The 21,608-nt window shown below is 48.9% G+C and overlaps 1 protein-coding gene across 1 annotated transcript in view; it reads right to left on the bottom strand.

Annotated features, from left to right (window-relative positions):
• Window positions 1-17,850, bottom strand: part of Gmpr (guanosine monophosphate reductase) — a 38,793-nt gene extending 20,943 nt beyond the window's left edge. Inside the window, exons 1-4 of the mRNA XM_021215533.1 lie at window positions 17,549-17,850; window positions 10,646-10,765; window positions 8,077-8,160; window positions 3,358-3,531 (exon numbers count right to left, since the gene is read on the bottom strand). Coding sequence (XP_021071192.1) covers window positions 3,358-3,531; window positions 8,077-8,160; window positions 10,646-10,765; window positions 17,549-17,635 — 465 coding nt within the window. The 5' untranslated portion in view covers window positions 17,636-17,850. The remainder of the gene's footprint in view (window positions 1-3,357; window positions 3,532-8,076; window positions 8,161-10,645; window positions 10,766-17,548) is intronic.
• Between the last annotated feature and the right edge of the window lie 3,758 nt (window positions 17,851-21,608).

Here is a 21,608-nt window from a genome sequence, read left to right as displayed (position 1 = left end):
GGGGGGGGGGGGGAGACTGAGCAAGACCCCTGGGAAACAGCAATGGCCTTCAGTCACAAACACAGCTAACAAAACAGCAGGGAGGATCTCTAATGCAAAAGCTGGCACACTGCAAGGACAGGCTGACCACTCACAGAGAGCTTGGTGCAGGCCAACTCCAACTGTGTTGCTTAGGAATGTGTAAGTGGTGACAGCTGCCTAGAGAGGAACTGTAGCCAGAGCTGGGGAGGAGCCCTGAGGTGAGGAGTGTATGTTGGGGGGAGGAGGAGATGGGGGAGCTGTAGGGTTGCTGGAGTAGGACTTATAACTACCCATTAGACATCCCTGTTCATGCACTTTTCATAATTTAGAACGTTACCAAAGATGTGAAGCAAGACCACTGAGCCACACCTCCTTAAGCCTATGTTATTTCCCATTAATCCTTTGTAAGCAACCTGTGCCATGAGAGCAATAAACAGGCCCTCAGCTGTGAACCCTCCTTGTCCCCAAAGCAACTAAGACAGGAGAGATAGATCCCACCCTCCAGACCCTTCCAGACCCATGTGGACCCCTGCAGACCCTTTCAAATGTCAAAGCCAGGCAGTGGTGGCACATGCCTTTAATCCCAGCACTTGGGAGGCAGAGGCAGAGGCAGGTGGATTTCTGAGTTTGAGGCTAGCCTGGTCTACAGAGTGAGTTCCAGGACAGCCAGGGCTACACAGAGAAACCCTGTCTCAAAAATAAATAAATAAGTAAAAGAATTTAAAAAAAAAAAAAAGTTTAATGTCAAGTGCTATTCAAGACCACCACATCCAAGTCAGGGCCTGGGGCTTCTGTTCTGGAATTCCAAGGTTTTCTCCCCTCTAAGTGGCCTGAAAGAAAGTTACCACAGAGGCAACAGGAACATCAGGTGGAACTAAGTACTCATGAGTGGCGCTGGGCACAGGAAGGGACAGCAATTTCACCATGCCCTGGTATAGGCCTTCCCAAGTAGAAATGAAGGCACTGTACCCCCTCACTGATCCTGCCCAGTGGCAGGTGATCACGGACAAACAAATCTAAATGTGCCACGTAAGGGGTGGTCTTTACCTTCAGGGCTGCCTTGCTTCCGAAAGGAGGCTTTATTATTTTGTGTTATTAGTAATAAGTCCCCACACCTAAGAACAAACCAGAGTGTCTGCAGTAAAAGTGGAATAACTGCTCCTAGTCTTTCCCAAGATGCTGGGAACGAGAGAAGGGACTGGCCTCTCCCTGAGATACTCGGAGTACTTGTGGACATATAAGCAAGCTAAACTCTTAACTCTCATGTGCAACAAACACACATTTGCTTTCCCAAGCACTAAATAATTCCCAGCAGAACGTCCTACCACTTATCTTAGTTCAGATGGTACCCGGACACAGTGTCAGATGCCTCAGGTCTGAGCTCAGTCCCAGACTGCTTCACACATCAGAAACCAGCCCTGAGCAGTAAACTACATAGCTCCTGCCTGGCTTGGCTTCATGTCCAAGGTTCGAGGCTAGAGTGGCTCACAGACTCAAACACACACGCTGGCTGGCTTACTAACTTAGCAGAGGCCAAGAAGGACAGAGAGAAAGCAGATGAAGATCTAGCTCCAGGGAGGGTAAATCCTCAGAGGAGCCGTGTCGGGAATCCGAGTCAAAGGCTCAACAGAGATAGAGTCTCCCGGCAGCTTTGACATTAGGGAGTCCATCTCAGGAAGTACAGGCCTGGGCGTGGAGGGGACCCCTTGGAGGGTCAGGTGTTGAAGACTCAATTCTCAGCTGACTGACTCAGTGCTGCTGAGAGGGGACTGGATCATGAGGGTACTGACTTCACTGATGGATCTGTGGAGAGCCTTTTGGGGTGCCGCTTGGCAGGAGTCTGACATTGGCCAAGCACAAGGAAATGGGCTTCAGGCAGGGACCTGACATTGGCCAAGGACAAGGAAGTAAGAATCTGGTTTTAGGGTCGAACAAAGAAGTAGGCTCAGCTATCTGGATCATCCATAGAAACAGCAATCACACGAGTGATTGTGGGGCTTCATGGGTAATGTCTTGCTTGTTCCTTGACTATTGTCCTCTTAGTTCTTTATTGTACTACTTGCCCTTAATTCTAGCATGTAATTAAAATGGCACAAAAAGGGGATTGGGAAAATTAAATTTGCCTTCAGTCTCAGAATTGACTGGGGTCACGCTACAATGTTGTCTGTCTTTTTTCTTTTTATTCCTCACACCCACACTGGAGAACCTGTTGACTGACTGAGCGGGCTTGGTCATGGATTGATCCATTGATGGGTTCAGAGTACAACAGGACGTATAAAAGACCTCTGTGAGACCTCATGGAAGAAAGTAGGTTGACAAGGGAATGTCTTGGAAGAGGAATACCTTGACTGTGGCCCCTTCTTATTCCCATGAGGTAATTATTACTTATTTTTGTTGTTGTTGCTGTTGCTGTGGTTAAAATACCATGAACAAGACCAAAAGCAACTTAGTAAAGAAAGGTCCCTAAAGAGACAACTGAACTCCACAAGCAGAAACCATGCACAAGTGTCCACTTCCTGACAGGGAAATGTGAGGCAAACAGGTTTGACATCACAGAGGTGTCAGGGGGTGAGTCATGAACTGGCCATTCTCTACATCCCATAAAGGGCTGGAACAAATGCAATAGTTTGGCTTGTCCCCCCCCAAAGCCAAACTGTGACTCTACCTTTCAGTCAGTTCATCCTTGTGAGCATTCAACATGCCTTTAGCAGGTAAATAAAGATGCTAGTCATTGGAAAAATACAGAAAAGGAAGGAAAAGTAAAACAAAACAAAGCAAAACAAAAGCAAACAAACAACAAACAAAGGTATTAGATATGACACCATCTCATCCAACCTGCCATCATTAATTGACTCCCATAAAATGATTATATCATCAAGTCCAGCCCTTGAGGTGCAACTATCTACTGATAAGCCTGGGTAGGATGTAGGGCAACATGTTGAACTGAAACCCTGACATGTGTTTTCAATCTTAAAATAAATATACTCTATTGTGGGGTAATGAAGATCCCCCTCTTTTACAGGGGACACCTGGTAACAGACAATAGAAGCCATTTACCAAAAATAAGGGACCCACAGCCATGATGTCGATCAGGATTGAATTAATGTCTTAGAGGAAAGCTAGTTCTTCTGATCTTCCCTTGTGTCCACCTGTCTCTTCCCTGCGGATTTGCAACTACTCTTCCAACAAAAGCTATGGAAGGGGACAGGCCCCGCCCCCAGCACACCACGCCTCCCAGGCCCCGCCTCCAGCACACCATGCCTCCCAGGCCCCGCCCTGGTACGCCACACCTCCCAGGCCCCGCCCCCGGCACACCGTGCCTCCCATCAGACTTACCATGATGGTGTGTTCGGGGAATTTGGATCGGACCAGTTTCACGAATTCCACAAAATGTTCCGAATACCCATTGGCCACATCCAGGCAGATGAACTTCACCTGAGGCACAGCTTCCAAGATGCGGCTCATCCTCTCAAGATCATTCTGCCCGCTGCCAGAACTCACGGCTACATGCTGTGGCAAGGTGTAGCACAGACAATGGCCATGAATAGTAGGACTCAAAGGAAGACCCTCCCTCCATCCGGCAGCCCTCCAAGGTCTACCCTGAGCAAACACAGAGGCTCTGTTCAAACAGCAACCAAGGTAAAGGAGACCTGCTCCTTCCATGATCTAAATTCATGGGGTTTTTTTTTCCCCTACCCTTGACTTAACACCCATCCTTGAACCTCCTGGGTCTCAGCAACAAAACCTCACAGTAAACAGATTCTGAAATACTCAGGAGACCTTGCCCTTGGCTTCTCCATTTTCTCATGCTTGCTGTGTAGAACTTTGTGCTGCGTGTGGAGCTACTGGTACAGATGTGTCATATGGGGAAACTCACAAAAGGACAACATAGGAAGTTTCCAGAAATAACAAGTGAGGGTGACAGTCGTTTACAGATTAAGGAGATGTGTGACTAGGATATGACTCGGCGGGAAGCATGTGTAAGGTCATTCACTGTTGAGCTCAAAGCCATCTGAACCACACTGTACCTGTGTGATGGTTAGTGTTATCAACCTGAGAGAGCCTAGAATGACCTGGGAGACAGGCCTCATAGGCATGCCTTTGGGAGATTACCTTGATTGTGTGAATTGAGGTGGGAGACCTGTAGCACCATTCCTTTGCCAGGCCGCTGGGATGGTGGGATGATTCTGGGGTGATACTGGGATTCTGGGATGAAGCTGGGATGATGCTGGGATGATAGTGGGATGCTAGGATGGTGCTGGAATGCTGGGATGGTGGAATGCTAGGATGATGCAGGAATACTGGGATACTGAGACAGTAGGATGATGCTGGGATGCTGAGGTGGTGGGATGCTGGGATGATGCTGGGATACTAGGATGATGCTGGGATGATGCTGGGATACTAGGATGATGCTGGGATGATGCTGGGATACTAGGATGATGCTGGGATACTAGGATGATGCTGGGATGCTAGGATGGTGGGATAGTAGGATGATGCTGGGATGATGCTGGGATGCTGAGGTGGTGGGATGCTGGATGATGCTGGGATGCTTGGATGGTGGGATGCTGGGATGGTAGGATGATGCTGGGATGATGCTGAGGTGGTGGGATGCTGGAATAATGCTGGGATACTGGGATGCTGCTGGGATGATGGATGCTGGAATGATGCTGGGATACTGGGATGATGCTGGGATGCTGGCTGCTGGAATGATGCTGGGATACTGGGATGATGCTGGAATGGTGGGATGCTAGGATGATGCTGGGATACTGGGATGATGCTGGGATGGTGGGATGCTAGGATGGTAGGATGATTCTGGGATACTGGGATGCTACTGGGATGTTGTATGGATGGTGGAATATGCTGGGATGATGCTGGGATGGTGGGATGCTGGGGTGGATGTGAATGGAGAGAAGGAGCAGAGCAGTAGAATGCAAGCATGACTCTCTGCTTCCTGACTGTGAACACATGTGGCCAGCTGTCTCACCTTGACTCCCCATCGTGACCCTCTGTACTTTTGGACTGTGAGCCAGAATAAATCCTCCCTTAAGTTGCTTTTGCCCAAGAATTTCAGCACAGAAACAGAGGAGGAAAACTAAGACATCATATCCGAAAATGAACAAATAAATAAAACCAGGGGCTAGAGAAATGGTTCAGTGGTTAAAAGTGCCTACTGCTCTGGCAGAAGACCCAGGTACAGTTCCCAGCACCCACACAAATGCTTACACCCATTAAGTAACTCCAGTTCCAGAGGATCAACATCTTCCTCTGGCCTCTGTGAGTATTAGACATGCATGTAATGCACATACATACATGCAGGCAAACACACAAAATGTAAGTACTTTAAAAACAACACCTAGGTTGAGGTGGATATTTTTGCTGTTTTATTTTTATGCATATGATGTATATGCAATCATTAGCTACATAGCATTTATATTGTGTGAAGCAGCACATGTCATATACAAGTGATTTAAATCTACAAGAGGATATGTATAGATTAGATGTAGGTTTACTACAAGGCCTGAGCAACCAAGGACTCTGGCATCTGCAAGGAGCCTGAGACCCCAACAGCTAGCAAGGGCCATCTATACTCTGAACAATATATCCAAGATAAAAGAGTTTATATTGAGTCAGAATTCTTTTATCTCAGCCAACTGTCTGTAGTAAAAGTCCATACCTAACTATTTAAATCACATCGAAAGCAACAGCAGCTATGCCAGCATCCAAAATCATTATCTTATTACAAATGACCCCCCCCCCCACTGGCTTTGGCTTAGAACCAGTAGAACTTAGAGCTCAGTCATGTTATAGGAAGGGCTTATGATATCATTTACTTAGGGGAACAGGGCCACTGAGACACAGCAGCACAGCGTGTAACACACTTATACTGGATAGTTTTGTGTCAACCTGACACAAGCTACAGTCATTTCGGCAGAGGGAATCTCAATTGAGAATGCGCTCCCACCAGAATGGCCTGTGGGCAAGCCTGTGGTACATTTTCTTGATTAATGGGAGAGGGCCCAGCTTACTACAGGCAGTGCCCCCCGCCAGGACTGGGGGTCCCGGGTGATATAAGAATGCATGTTAAACAAACTATAAGCCCATAAGCAGCAGTCACCCAAGCAGTCACCTGGTTCAGTTCAGGAACTTGCCTGTCTCAAGTTCCTGCCCTGAGTTCTCTAGATGACAGACTATACAATGTACATGCCTTAAGAAGAAATAAATAAACCCTTTTCTCCCCTGGGTTACTTTTGGTCACGGCATATCATCACAGCAACAGAAACCTTAAACTATGACATTACCTTAGGTACACAACAATTTTAAGTTATTTAGTTACACCATTATTAAAAAACATTTTCCTGGTTCCCAGGAGGATTCATTCAAATTTTCTCTCCCTCCCCTTTCCCTTCCCTCCCCCTCTCCTTCCCTCCCTCCCCCTCCCCTTCCCCCTTCTTTCTTTCTCTCTCTTTTATTTTCTTTCTGATAGCACTGGGTACTGAAGGTAGGGTGCCACTCACTTTTCAATTCTCCCAGGTAAATCCCACCTGAGTCACATCCCAAACTTGTACTTTTTTTTTTTTTTTTTTTTTTTTTTTTTTTTTTTTGGTTTTTTGAGACAGGGTTTCTCTGTATAGCCCTGGCTGACCTGGAATTCACTTTGTAGACCAGGCTGGCCTCGAACTCAGAAATCTGCCTGCCTCTACCTCCCAAGTGCTGGGATCAAAGGCATGCGCCACCACGCCCGGCTCAAACTTGTACTTTTTTATTTGAGAGACGGCTATGTCGCCCAGGCTGCCCTTGACTTGAGCTCCTCCTGCCTCAGCCTCTGATGTTGCTGAGATTACAGGCTATGGCACTGGGCCTGGCTCCAGATGAAGCTCATTTATTACTCTTTAACTCCTTCTTCCCACGCCCAGATAACTCTGTCTCCATGTGTCTCACATCTCTACAATGTGTCCAGCATGGGCAACTAGTGTCAACGAGGCCATGCTTGTGGCTCTTGTGTTTGGTTTTCTTTCCCTCAGCAAAATGCTCTCCGGGTTTGTTCACACCATAAGAAGTCAGTATTTCATTCCCCCTGTGGTTGGATAGCATCCTATCATATTGATACATTTCATTTATTGGTCCATCAGTTAGACATGTGAGTTGTCTAGTCTGCATTTCCTACTTCTGGGCTGTTATAAACGTTATGAGCACTCATGACCCAGTACATGGGTGAATGTATGGTTTCATTTCTCCCCAGAATGGAGCTTTTAGTCATATGGTAACTCAAGCTTCCTCTCTTGAGTGTCCCAGTCAGGGTTACTACTGCTGGGACAAAACACCCCCACCAAAGCAATGTGGAAATGAAGGGTTGATTTGGTGTCTGCTCCCAAGGAAATCAGGACAGAACTCCATCCAGGGAAGGAACCTGGAGGCAGTGCAAGGCTCTGCTTACTGGCTGCCTTCTTAAAGAACCCAGGACCACCATCCTAGGGATGGTCCCAACCGCAATGACCTGGGCTCTCCCTCAGCAATCACTAAAAACAAAATGCCCTAGAGACTTGCCCACAGCCTGATCTGATAGAGGAGGCATTGCTCAGATGACCACAGCTTGTGTTAGGCTGACACTAAACCATGCTCGGGTCGTTTGAAAGACAACCTCAGCACCTACATTCCTCCCCACTATATATATGAGCATCCCAATTTCTCCACACTCTCAACAATTCTCACATCATTCTAATGACAGCTCTCCTAGCAGGTGTAGAATGTAGTGAAATAATCTGTTATCATTAGGATGCACTCTCTGTAGCCGGGAAAGAGCAGTTAGATTGGATTCACCTGGAACCCCCTGGCAGGAAGCAAGGCTCTTTCCCTAGGCTCTGGGCACAGATGTGTACTCCCCAAGGTGAAGCTGATCTCATGGGTAATTCCATAATTCCATGCCCAAGTCGGGGGTTTCCTCTGCAAAGCCCCGACAGCGACCCCTAGCATCCTAGGTACTGATTCAAATGCTTCTGACATGGCTGCAGACTTTTCCTCCCCGCCTCAGCCCATGTCCTGTAAACCGTGTCCTACCTGCAGGCATTCAGGGTGGTTTTCCGCAAAACATTTCCAGTCATCCAGGGAGTAGTGCTTGTGAACGGCTGTAAACATGGCATGCTGGGAAACAAAACCGGATTGTCAGGAGCGAGCTAGGGGAGCCCATTTCCCCCGCCCCGCCCCCGCCCCCTCCCCCACCTCCTCCGGCCTGCTGGGGTAAGCCACGGACAAAAGCATCCGCAGCTGCCTTTCATGCCTAGTTTGCTCTGAATGCGTCCCTGGGAGGCAAAATCAAACAAAGGTGTATGCGATGAAGCAACGAATCACAAAATGGTCCCCTGCTCTGATCTGATCAGACAATGTGCGTTCAAGTCTTGGGAAGCCCTGCAGAAAGGCAAGAGGAGGAAAAAGGGAGCAACCCCACCCAGCAGGCCCACCTAGCTCTTGCTCACAGCCAAGGCAGGCCAAGAACACAGATGTAGAAGATCCCCTAAACCTGGAGAGTGATCCTCCTAACGCAAGCTTCTGCTCAGCCAACCATAGAACATCGCCTTACATCCAAAGCTTCCCCAATTCACAGCCTAAATACTTCTTGCTGAGAGCCAAGAAGAGAGAGTGTTTGGGGCTACTGAACCAGACTTCTCACCATCAGATCAATGGCTTGCAAACGCCATTGGATTCTCAGAACGACTTTGAACAGAATTACTGTCATTAGGAGTATTTCTTAACCCCCATTCCTATGGGTTAAGAAATTTAAGAAATATATAGCAAAGCTGGGTAGGGCACGTGCCCAAAACTCCAGCACTGAGTAGGTTGGAAGCTGAGGCTGGAGGATTGGCGGCAGGTGAAGGCCAGCCACGATATAACAAGACCCTACCTCGAAAAGGGGTGTGGAGCAAAAGAGGAAGAGATAACCAATTTAACAGTTGCTTATAGCAATGGCCCAGCATCAGACTTCCCTGCTCCTCGGCCTCTCCTCTAAGTTCTGAGTCCCCCTACACCTCCAACTTCCCACTCTAAGATCCACACTGTCTGTGGATCCCAAAAGTAGACACCTCACCGAACCCACACGTGGTTATCTGTGCCAGTGCAGGCCATGGCATTCCTGGGAAACAGCCCGGCGAAAATGGGAAGGGCAGAGCAAGCTCCAGGTTCTTTGGTGAATAACAAGTTTGCAGACAAACCAGGCTACCTCTGTGTTGCTCCTTGAGCCCCTCCCCCCTTTTAACTGTGAGCTTGCTGTCACTATAACAAAGTATCTGAGGTAATTAACTTATAAGGAGGAAAGGTTCATTTTGGCTTGGTCTATTGAAGAGTTCATTGCTCTTGGAACCCGGGACATGTCAGCCCACCATGGCAAGAGAGCACAGAACAGATCAAAACTATTCACCTTATATGCCCAGCTGGGGAATAAAGGAAAGGAAGACACTGGGATCCCATAATCCCTTGCAAGGCCACACCTTTAATGACCTAAAGACCCTCCTGCCAGACACCATCTCTTAAAGGCTCTGCTGTTGAAAAGTACCACCCTGAGAAAGACCCTTTAACACACAGACCTGCAGAGAAACTTTCTCACACCACACACAGCACACACTAAAAATTCATCACAAGCAATCATTAAGGACAAAGCAAGGAAAAGATCAGGAGGGGGGATAAAAAAGACATGGCATTCCTTTGGCCATTCATTTATTTGCCTCAGCCCCCCTCTTCTGGCAGAGACTGAGAGGTGACAAACAGCCAATCCTCAGTCAGGTGAATGACTCCCCCTCCCCCAACTCCACTTTCTGAGCTCATAATCTGAGAATCTTTCCCTCCTCGTGGCAGCCTAATGATGCCTCCCAGTGCCTCCTGAGATCAGACTGCCACCCACAGCGAGCAGCTTTCTAACTAATTGCATTTAGCTTTGCACTTGGCAGACACGACCAGCAGAAACAGATACAAAGTTCCCATGCTCATCCTCCAGAGGCAACACAACGACTCTCCTGCCTGACACACAGGTCTGTCAGGCAGCAAATACTTACAGCTGGCATTTCCTCTAGTTTTTCCCGAATTCTAGGCGAGAGTCAAAAGAAACCTTCAATTTGCCTTGGAACCCGCCCAATTTAGAGATGTGTCCTGCCCATTCAGGAGTCACTCTGGGTTTATGTCCTTGCCTCTCTACTTGACTGAAAGCCCTGGGGCAAGTTGTCCCACCTCATTCTCTGTCTGCCTGAGTTTCCTCATCCACAAAAGGAGCCAATCCCATGGAGTTATACGAATTGAGAGACACAATAGAAACAATAAGCACTCTCTTAACACAATGTGTTAAATACTACATGCGAACTGATCATCTTCACTATAAAGGGATGGCTCCTCTCCAATATGGCTTTCATCCTGTCGCTTAACTTCTTTTTGAAAGCCTGATTTCTGAAACTATCCTGGGCGTTTTCACAGAAGACCCAGAGCCAGATCTAGACCGTCTCCCTGAGGTTCAGACAGGACAAACCTTTTGACTACAGAAGCGGGAAAATAGGCTCCTTGCAACCATCAGACTCAGCAAAGAATGAGAGTCCAGGCACCTGACACCCCTATTCTCCCCAAAAGGATAAAGTGGTTGAGCTCTCACCTGTGACATCACCACAGCCATCTCAAATGTCCCCACAGTGTCCATGTTGGCCACAATGATGGGAATCCCTGAGTAGGTTTGCTTCGAGTTTCGAAATGTAAAGGTTCGCTCAAGATCCACCTGTTGCCAAAGAAAAACACCGGAAAGAAATGAGTTGGCTCTTATGTAACACAGGCAGAATTCCCAGGGTTCAGAGCAGAAGCGAAGGACACCAAGGAGAAGCTAACCCCCTCAGCCCCTAGACTCCTGTAGGCCCAGTGTTCCCAGGTCAGGACAGCCCCAAGGAAGCCAAGTAGTAAGCTATACCCACACACAGAAGTTTAAACTGTCCCACTGTCCCCACAACCAACTAAGACACTAGAAATTCTTTCAGGAAGCCCAAGATCTATGTGAGGTCTCCCCTTCATCACTCCCCCTCCCCAATCCCTCTGCCACCTTCTCTCCCTACCCTGTCTCACACTGGCCCTAATCTCACACACGTACGCGCGCATGCGCGCACGTACACACACACACACACACACACACACACACACACAGTGACTCCCCTACCCCCAACTCCAAGCACTGAACGGTCCATCCCTTTTCTAGGGAACTCCATCCACTCTCCCTCAACAACAGTGACCCTCCTTCCTCCTCCAGTCAGGTCCTTCCCATCTCCCCGTTCACCTTGAACCACACTACACATTCCCAACACCGGGCTACAACTCCTTAATCCCTTTGCCTTTTGGCTCTGGTGGTGGCTTTGTAATTATGAGCGGTGGGGAAGTACAATGCAGCCATCTGTTTCTGCAGAGACACATGTGTGTTCCTCTGCCTTGCAGACAGCTGCTGCAGGGAGGGCCCACCAACTCTCCTGGAACTTGAGCCTGAGCACGCATGTGACTTCGAGCTGTCAGGAATCCAGTCGGGTGCTCAGGCAGGACTGTGGACTTAGCAGAATCACGTGCCAGAGCTGCCCGGGTCCTCCCAAAAAGCTGGCGGAGTCAGAATTACTCCTGTGACCCAGGACGGACTTGTGCTTAAGCTTATCACAGAGCTGCCACACCCATTTCTCAAATTCATGTCTGCCTGGGTTTGACTAAAGGAAGATACCAAGTGAGACGCTGGAGGACAAGGGGAACTAGAGATCAGAACTCTGTTTCCCTCGGACAGCTTCTATAGGGCAGCCTTGACCCTTTCGGATCTATGTATATTCCTGGCTCCAGCTTTCTTGGCCGAGTCTAGTCTCTCCCACTAACTCTCATCCATTGGTATTACCAATCACTCAGCCATGTCAGGAGGAATCTTGGTAGAGGAGATGGCAATAAAGAACTTGCCTTGCAGGCATAAGAAAGTAAATTAGGACCACCAGAACTACGGGAAAGCCAGGCGCACGAATGCCTTTTATCTTCATCCTTGCCGTAAGGATACGGGAAGTGGTCCGGCTAGCCACTAGTGCGTCAAACAAAAGATAGGAGGACCCTGAGGCTCCATACTGAAGGTTGTCCCCTGACCTCCACTGTACATTGTGTGTGCGCATACACACACACACACACTATACACAGGTAAGTACATGTGTGTGGACACACGCACACTGCATGTGAATAGATTCTCTTTTGGAAATACTATCATTCATTGCTTTCACTGGACTCTGTGGCCAAGGTGAACTGACAAGGAGAAGTCTGAACTTTAGTCCTATGTGCACCCTGGTGCCCGAACACAGGCAATCGCTGCCTTCAACCGGCCCGCTCTGGATGCTTCTCTTTTCCATTTCCTTTAACTTGCACTTCACGGGGTCTGAGTTAAGTCGGAGCACACCAGACCCTTTAGCCTTTCTGTTCTCTCTTGCTTCTCCAAGTCCAGACGGTTAGCCTTAAACGGTGGGTGGAGAGAGGAAGTGAGAAGCTGCCATTCCACGAGTCTCCTTGAAGGTGACTCCTAACTGAACTTCCTCTGTTGGTAAAGCTCCTCCTGCTGACACCCTGCAGGATGTCTGAAGGAGGCCATTCCTCTCAGCTCCGCACTACTACGGCCCCCCTCCCATCCTTGGGCCCAGACTGAAAACAGAATTCATGGACTCAAATTCTCTTGTAATTCTGCCTAACATGTACAAGAGGAAAGAGCCTCTGCTCTTTATCCCCAGCTGAGATCACAGTATTTCTTGGCATACCAAAACCTATCTGCAGGACACATGCATGCATGCCTGTATACATGCACAAACGTACAAATGCGCCCGCGCACACACACACACACACACACACTCAACCTTGACAATGAACCCTTCGCTTCCTATCTCTGCAAGGCAGATTCCTGGCACTGGAGGTGTGGGGTTCAGCAGTGAAACCTGTGTTTAGCAGACACTAGGCTCTGCCAGCAAACCTTTCCCTCCCAAATGATAGAAGGCAGATTCTTCCCGATATTCAGTTCTAAGAAAGAGAAATGAAATTATCTGTCCTAACCTTATCTACCCAGACACACACACACACAGTCCTCTTGTTCACACAGAGGTAAATAGTTTACCCCAGTCTCCCATGCTTTTCCTCTGCCACAGCTGCTGAATGACCCCCAGATACAGCACTCCCAAATACCCACTCAGAAAGTCGCAAACTGCCCCCCATCACCCCCTAAAATAACTTCTGTCCTCTTCAGTGAGTCAGTCTGATCACTACCCAGCACTCTGCAGGTCTAATAAAGTACACACTGCCACATTTATGGGCACTTGCATGTAATGAACAGGTCAAGCTAAGCTTAAGGAGTCACTACAGGAAATGTGCTACACTATCCTAACAAAACAATCACGCGTGGACATGACAGAAAAATCACCGATACGGGACAGTACCGGGAACACCCACCCACCCACCCACCCACAGTTCCTTCCCAAATCCTTAAGGCCGAGTGAGGCCATGCTTAGTGTCTGCTAAACACAGGTTTCACTGCTGAACCCCATACCTCCAGTGCCAGGAATCTGCCTTGCAGAGATAGGAAGCGAAGGGTTCATTGTCAAGGTTGAGTGTGTGTGTGTGTGTGTGTGTGTGTGTATGTGCGCGTGCACGAGCACACACGCACGTTAAGCTCCCTGGACTGTCACCAATACCATCGTAAACAGCTGCCACTTGACTCTGGTGTGAGAGAGGATGCCCCAGAAGCCTGGTTGGCCTTTTGGGGGGGAACAGTCTGGGAAATGGACCCCAAAGGCCTCAGGATCAGATTGCAGGCACTTGGGAAGGGAATTCCAGTATCTTGACTCCCTGGAACAGGCCTTTCTGGATGCTGACGTGAGCCCAGGAAGCTTCTCCACTGGTTCTTGTGCTTCTGAAATGTGTGTGCACAGCTCAGCACCACAGTGAGCCACGCAGTCCCTCATCGCAAAGGGCGTCTAGAGCCAGAGCCCATGGTTCACACAGTGATGATCTCCTTAGACATGTCAAGACCTCCCCCAAGCTGCATCGGTCAAAGCTTCCGTGTTGGAAACTGTATTTTGGAGTGTCTCCCTCGGGATTCCAAGGCACTCGTGATGAAGAACAAATCTGGGCAGGCCTTCTAACACCACAAAACCAAGTTTATATAGGCTGTTACAGGTTAAACTGTGGCTCCCCCAAATGGTACTGAACTCTTAACCCCAGTACCTGTGAAATGGAACCTTATTTGAGAATAGTGGCCAAGTTAAGTTGAGGCCACCTAGGGTTTAGAGAAACCCTTATCGATGTTCTTATCAAAAGGGGAAACACTTGGACACACGAACACCAAAGAACAAAGTTGAAGTTACAGGGCTAAAGTTAGGGGCTAGATTTGGGCATTTACATGTTGAAGAGGGTCAAAAGCAGCCACCAAGACCTGGAGACGTTTGTGGAAGGTGCTGACGGACTCACAAACAGCTCTCAAAAGAAACCTATGCCATAGACACAACTCGATCAGAGACCACCACCCTGCCTAACCAGGAAACAGCCATGCCTGACAGTAGAGCCACCCCCTCTGTAACTGCTGGCTTCGGCTCGGGCTCAGACACGATGTCAAGGTAAGAAAATACCCATGATCAGAACTGAGACTAATGGAGCCCCCTTTGACTGTAGATTCTCTCCACTCTGTCCTGTTCTCTGTCCCCTGTGGGTCAGCCTGGGGATGGGGATTGCTAGCTCTCTCTCTCTTCAATGGTCCAACAATCTTGATAGGGTTGTAAGCAGATGGAAGGGCATTTGCATTTGCCCTGTCGTAGGACAAGCAGATGGTTCTCTACAGTGCATATTCTCCAATCACACGTTAAAAGTTAAAAAAAAAAAAAAAACCAAGCAAATAAACAAACAAACTCTTGTGGGCCTAGGAGACGGCTCTGTCACTAAAGCGTTCGCCATACAAACATGAGAATCTGAGTTTGATTCCCCAAAACCCAAGTTAAACAGCTGGGTATAGAGGCACACTTATAATCCTCAGGGTTGGGGAGGTAGAAACAGGCAGAGCTCCCTAGAGCTTGCTGGCAAGCCAGACTAGACTACTCCACAAGTTCGGTGGGCCAGCAAATATCCCCGCATCAAAAATGACATCATAATAATCTTTTAAGAGGGGGACAGTGCCTGAGTGTCTGAGGGATAACACCAGAGGCTGACCTTTGGTCACCACTAGTGCATCTGCGCACACACGTGTGCGCATATAAAATATACATGAATATGTTCACACAAGCAGAAATTCTTACTTAAGAACTGGGTTAGGGTTGTTAAAGCCAGTACTGGGTCCCATGGAATGTTGGAAGCCTCTCATGTCTCAGAAATCCAAAATTCTTAACTCAGTCAACAAATCCTGTGGCACGTCCATCTTTGGTACCCTGAGCTAGAGACTTAGCTAGCCTGCTCCTCCATAAATGCATTGCCTAGTTGCACCGACTCTCCCTGCCCCCCTGCCTCTGGAACAAACTTCATTTCCTGTAGGCTGATGAATCAGGTCTGGTTCTGAACAAACTGCTGCATGGGTAAAACGCACCCCTGCCAGACTCTGTTCTAGTTGGTATCCATTTTCTCCTGTGCCTCCCCCTCAAAGCTGTTGAGATGTTAATCGCCGCCTATCTACCGCAGTGGTTCCAATTCACTTCTACATATTATTTCTACCTGGGTGAACTCACTTCAAGCCCCTGGCTGTGTCTGCCTGATAGCACGAGAAACACTGAGCTGGAAAGGTAGAGAGGCCAAGGCAGTCCCTTCTGCAGCGCCAGGCAAGCAAGTGGCATTATGGGAGCTCATCCACCAGGCAGGAGTGGCCAGCCCCAGGAGGCTAGACCACAGAAAATTGGAAGAGCCACTCCAGGTAGTTCTCTCACAAAAGCTACAATATAAAACAGGGCACCAATTCTCACTGTGACAGGTATACACAGATGCCAAGATTCAACCCAGGCTGGGACCTTAAGAGTGGCCATCAGCCCCGAACCAGGAGTTGCATGACATCATACTGTTCACATAAATATTAACACTGTCCCTTCTCAAGAGCTTTGCTAGTTCAGAAAATGCATAGACCCTTGCCATGTATGGATAAGCGTGTATGTGTTTATAAATAAGTGGCTCACGTCTAAATAAATTTTAAACAAACATTAAAAAAAAAAACAGACAAACACTGAAGCCACCAAATTATTAGTCAGCCTAGAACGCAAACACTTCATCCTGACCTCGGTTTAGGACTTACTGGCTCCCAGTTTCTATTCAACACTCCAGGGGGGGTTCTCTAGTGTTTATTTTTGTTCCATGGGTTTGCCCTGGTTTTTTAGCATCTGAAGGCACAGAATGACCAACAGGCCCAGTGGCATCTAATGTGGATGGATAAGGGTCCATCACTACCCCCACCCCCTCCCCCACCAAGTCCTGCCTGGTCCAGTTCTGCCTCCAAGCTGCCAATGCCCCAGCTTAGGGAAAGTTCTACTCTCTCATTGGCTAGCCCAGAAGGCAGTCCTAATTCATACCAACCCTCAGCTGGCAGCTGCAGGCACTGCAGTCCGGCCTGGGCACCGAAGCGAGTTGTTTGCGGAGGGGATTTATTTATGGTCTTGTTTGCTGAGCAAAAGGGATGGGGCGGGCAGGCTGGCTTAGCTTCCCCCGTGTCCTTTCAGGAGCTTCCTCCTGAACTCCCCCCACAGAGCCAAGTCACGGTTCAGGAACAACTTCACCAGTGAGCTCCGCCTTTCTAGAAAACTATCCTTCAAGGTCTGACCTCGGCTGTCTCCGTCTCCACCTGTTCCCAGGCGTTCATCTTATCATGGTACAACTAACTTCCAAACGGCCCAAATGACCCTCACCCCAGCGCCGCCCGCTTGTATTACTCTGGGTTGGAACTGCAGGCTGTCCAGTACCGCAGAGTGCCACTAAGAAACAGGTCCCCAAGCTCAGCTCCTGCAAGACCATTTAAACTCAAGAAAGAAAAAAAAAAGGGGGGGGGGGGAGAACTAAAGTGCCTGCCGGGAGCGCCCGGCTTTTCCGCCCGGTTCGCAGACACCACACGGGACCTGATGCTAAATCAGCAGAGGCAGGTCCCAGCGCCAAGAGACGCTGCTCCAAATTCCAAGAATCTGCAGTTGCATTTCCCTTCCTTTCATCCTAGCCTCACTGTTTCCTCTCCTCCCCAGAGCGCCTCTCCTGAGACCATTCCTTTTAAAGTCACTGGACACTCGGTTGGTTGATCTTAGCTCCTCTGTGTCTGTGTGAACTTCCCCAAGTCCATCACCGGTAGGCGGACGCATTTATAATTCCAGACCCGAGGACTAGTCCCCCTTGTCACTGACCCTAACTAGAGACAATCCAGGTATAAGAGAAAACCGACTGGCCTTCCCCCTTTCTCAGGGGGAGGAGAGGGTGTGACGCCTCTGCCTCGGACACAGATAAGGCACCCTATGCCTCCCTTTGCACCCACTTCCCCCTTGCCAACCCGAAGGCGGTATGCCAGCGGCCCCACCTCGGATCTGCTCTTGAGGCTGCTCCGCTTAGGTCGCAGCAGAACATCCTTGAAGTCGAGTTTAAGGTCCGCGTCTATGCGAGGCATGGTGCTAGCGGTGCGCGGTAGCTTCCTGCGGCGGAGGCGGTGCGAAGGCTGGCGTCAGCCGGGAGCTGCGGGGCGCGTGCGTACAGCGGCGCCCGGGTGGCTGTGCGCAGACTGGTGCTCCGTGATCCCGGTGCGCACGCCGTGTTCTTATGCTTGCGCGCCGGGAGCCCCCAACACCGTTCCCCTCCACGCCAGGCGCCCCAAGGGAACGCCCCGCCCCCGGCTTCCAGGTCCCGCCCACATCCCCCGGTCTCTGAGCTGAGCCCCGCCCCGGGCCCAGTTCCCTCTGCCTAAGCGCCTACTCCTTCTGCTTGAGCCTAGCTGTGAGCCTGGATTTTGCCATGCAGCACCCTAGAGAGCTCTGGCCTGGGCTGAGCTGCGAAATGGGTGTGGATTAGACTTGCACAAAGTCTCCCATTCCCCAGGGTGTACCCTGATCTTACACATAAGGGTGACCAAAGGAGAAGGTTAGGAGACCAGGCATTTTGTTTTGTTTTGTTTCGTTTTGTTTAGGAGGCGGTTTCACTCTGTAGCTCTTGCTGTCTTGGAACTAACTATGTGGACCAGGCCGGCCTCGAACTCACAAGAGGCCTGCCTCTGCCTCCCTAGTGCTGCCTCCTGAGTGAGTACTGGGATTAAAGACATGAGCCACTAAGCCTAGCTGTAGAGTGTGGCCTTCATATGTGTTCCAAAGGGAATTCCCAAATACCCTCTATGGGGGGAGAAGCGGAGAGCTCACTGACTTGGTCCAAAATGATAGTCAATGCTTGGCTCCTGCTGAATGCTGGTAGGATAGACAAAACGATTGCTGGAGAACAAAGCTCACATGCAGGATTCCTCCGGAATATGTGAGAAAAAGCCACCTTCTTTGGCATCTACCTGTGATTATGAGCCAACCTCCAGGCTCCTCTGGTAACACACATTTGTAAGAAATGTCAAGGCCCCTGTGATAGATGGATAGCCTTCTGGTTCTCACCTCCCCCAACTCCCCCTCCACTATGCTAGTTCCTAGAGTGTTCCAGCTGACCTGCCCTCCTCCCTCCTCCTTGTAAAGGGCAGGAGTCCCTCATCATTTTTGCTATTCTTCCCACACACACCCCATTATTTTCTCTATCCTCCACACAAAGAGCCTGTCCACAACCAGTCTTCTTAATCTCTGTTCTGCACTCTTCCAGAAGCCTCTGGCTGTGTTCTCTCTCTCTCTCTCTCTCTCTCTCTCTCTCTCTCTCTCTCTCTCTCTCTCTCTCTCTCATATCTACAATAAAAAGTGTGGTGGTTTGAGCAGGAATGGCCCCTACGGGCTCATGTATTTGAAGGCTTAGTAATCAAGAGTGAACCTGTTTGAAGAGATTAGAAGGATTAGGAGGTGTGGCCTTGTCGGAGGAAGTGTGTCACTGGGGGGTGGGCTTTGAGGCCCAGGGTCATTCCATCTGCTTGGCATGCTGTCTGGCATACTGATAATGAACTAAGCCTCTGAAACTGTAATCGAGCCCCCAAAGAAATACTTTCTTTTATAAGAGCTGCTTTGGTTGGTCCTGGTGTCTCTTCACAGCCACAGAACAGTGACTAAGACAAAAACCTTCTCCAGAACCAATAAGCAGTCACCATCCTGGGGCTTTCTTTACTGTGCCCTTACTTACAAAAGGCTAAAAGTTATGGCTTCCCTAATTCCCCTCTCCGTGTGCCCACCAAGTGTCAAGACAGGTCTCTAGTGTGCTCAAGAAGAAACCATTGGGCCATTATCCAAAGAGGGGGGTGGGGTTGAGACTGTGTCAGTCAGTGGCAATGAGCATACCCGGTGTTCCAGCTAAAGCAGAAAAAGGGAGGACGGGGGAATGAACACAGGATCAGAAAACAAAACAAAACACGGCTGACGTAAATGAAGTGTCCTGGGGCCTCTGCCTAGGTTGAAAACTTGGTCACATTCCACTTGGGTGACCTTGAGGGTATCTGGCTCAAGTATTTTCATAGGTTAAAAGGAGAGGTTAGGGCACGGTGGTGGCGCAAGCCTTTAGTCCCAACACTCAGAAGGAAGAAACAGGCAGATCACAGGTCTCTGTGACGCTGGCCTCATCTACATAGTGAGTTCCAGGACAACTAGGGCTACATAGAGAGACCCTGTCTCAAAAATAATAATTAAAAAAAAAATGTTAGTTAGGGTTGTTACTGCTGTAATGAAACAGCATGACCAAAAAGCAGGTTTGGGAGGAAAGGGTTTATTCAGTGTACACTTCCACATCACAGTTCATCACAGAAGGAAGTCAGGACAAGAATTCAAGCAGGGCTGGAATCTAGAGGCAGGAGCCGATGCAGAGGCCATGGAAGGGTGCTACCTACTGGCTTGCTCCTCATGGCTGGCTCAGCCTGCTTTCTTTTAGAACCCAGGACCCCCAGCTCAGGGATGGTCCCACCCACAATGGGCTGGGCCCTCCCCCATCGATCACTAATTAAGAAAATGCCTAACAGCCGTTACAGACCTTGCAGATCACCATCTGATAAGACATTCCTCAAAGCTGTTTCAGGGCGTGTCCTTTTACTATAAAGGTAGTTTTAGGTATAGAAAATTGCAGGTCCACGGCCAGAGAAGGAGAAACATTTTAAACAAATGTCTTGAATTCGTTTTCTATTGCTGTGATAAGACACCACGATTAAGGTAACTCACAAAAGAAAAAGTTTATCTGGGGCTTATAGTTTCAGAGGGTTAGAGTCCATGACTATCAAAGCAGGAGCAGGTAGGCAGGCAGGCAGGCAGGCAGGCAGGCAGGCAGGCACCAGAGCTTATGTCTTGATCCACAAGCACAAGGCAGGGGCAGAGAAGGAGGGAGGGAAGGGGGATGGGGAAGAATAAACTGGAAGTGGGGTGAATGAAAACCTCAGAGCCCACCCCCAGGGACACCCTCCTTCAACAAGGCCACATCTCCCAATCCTCCTTGAACAGTTCCTCTCTACCAGATAACCAAACGTTCAAATCTGTGAGTCTGCGGGGGCCACCCTCACTCAGACCTCCACAACAGATGTCCATCATGCTGAGAGATTGCTGAGCAGGTGGGAGGCTTCAGCCAGAATGAGGGGCTCCTTTCCCTCCCCATGATCCCACAATTTCCCATCATCTTTCTATCCTGCTCAGAACCATTTCCATTTCCTTCCTGTTCTCGAAGCCTCACCTGTTCCTTGTGAACATGACTCAGATGACCGTGAAAATACTGTTGCTCCATACTTAACATTAACACAAGTGTCTGCAAATGATCAAGGTCTCAGCCCATCCCACTTGCCCTCATTATTTTTACCCCCACAGGAAGCTCACACATGTTCCCAGAAGGAAATCAAACTTGCCAAAGAGAATGAACATTACCACCATCCATCCAGCCGGTGAAATATTTATGACCCTTTACAAGCTGAGGAAACCCAACATAGAAATGAGAGAAGCAAGCAGGCTCTGTGTGCTCTGTCGGAGTCATTGTCCTAAAGGAAAAGCCGACTTAAGCTATCTGTCCTCTGATACTCTCTGGTACTGAAGAGGCAGAAGTTCGAGGAGGCCATACCTTTTCTTTCTGGAATATTCTAGATAATAGAGTAATATTCTATTCTCCTCAGATATAAAACCATGTTCCTTTAAATCTCAGTATGGGCCTGGCAGTGGTGGCGCACACCTTTAATCCCAGCACTTAGGAGGCAGAGGCAGGTGGATTTCTGAATTTGAGGCCATCCTGGTCTACAGAGTAAGTTCCAGAACAGCCAGGGCTACATAGAGAAACCCTGTCTCAAAAAAAACAAAAACAAAAACAAAAACAAAAACAAAACAACTCGGTATGGGTTCTAATTCTTTCCCATGCATTGGTAGAGCTGTTTCTTCCAGATTGAAATATTCCCTTCTGGAGAGAAGAGGATATTTAGGAACTCAGGAAATGTACAGGACACTTGAGCCCCCTTGAGTGGAGGCTATGCGCAATCACTGGAGAAGAGGGGACTCAAG

Source organism: Mus pahari, chromosome 16 (genome assembly GCF_900095145.1).
Source record: "Mus pahari chromosome 16, PAHARI_EIJ_v1.1, whole genome shotgun sequence".
In the NCBI taxonomy this organism is placed as follows: Eukaryota; Metazoa; Chordata; class Mammalia; order Rodentia; family Muridae; genus Mus; species Mus pahari.
This window is presented reverse-complemented; position numbering and strand designations above follow the sequence as displayed.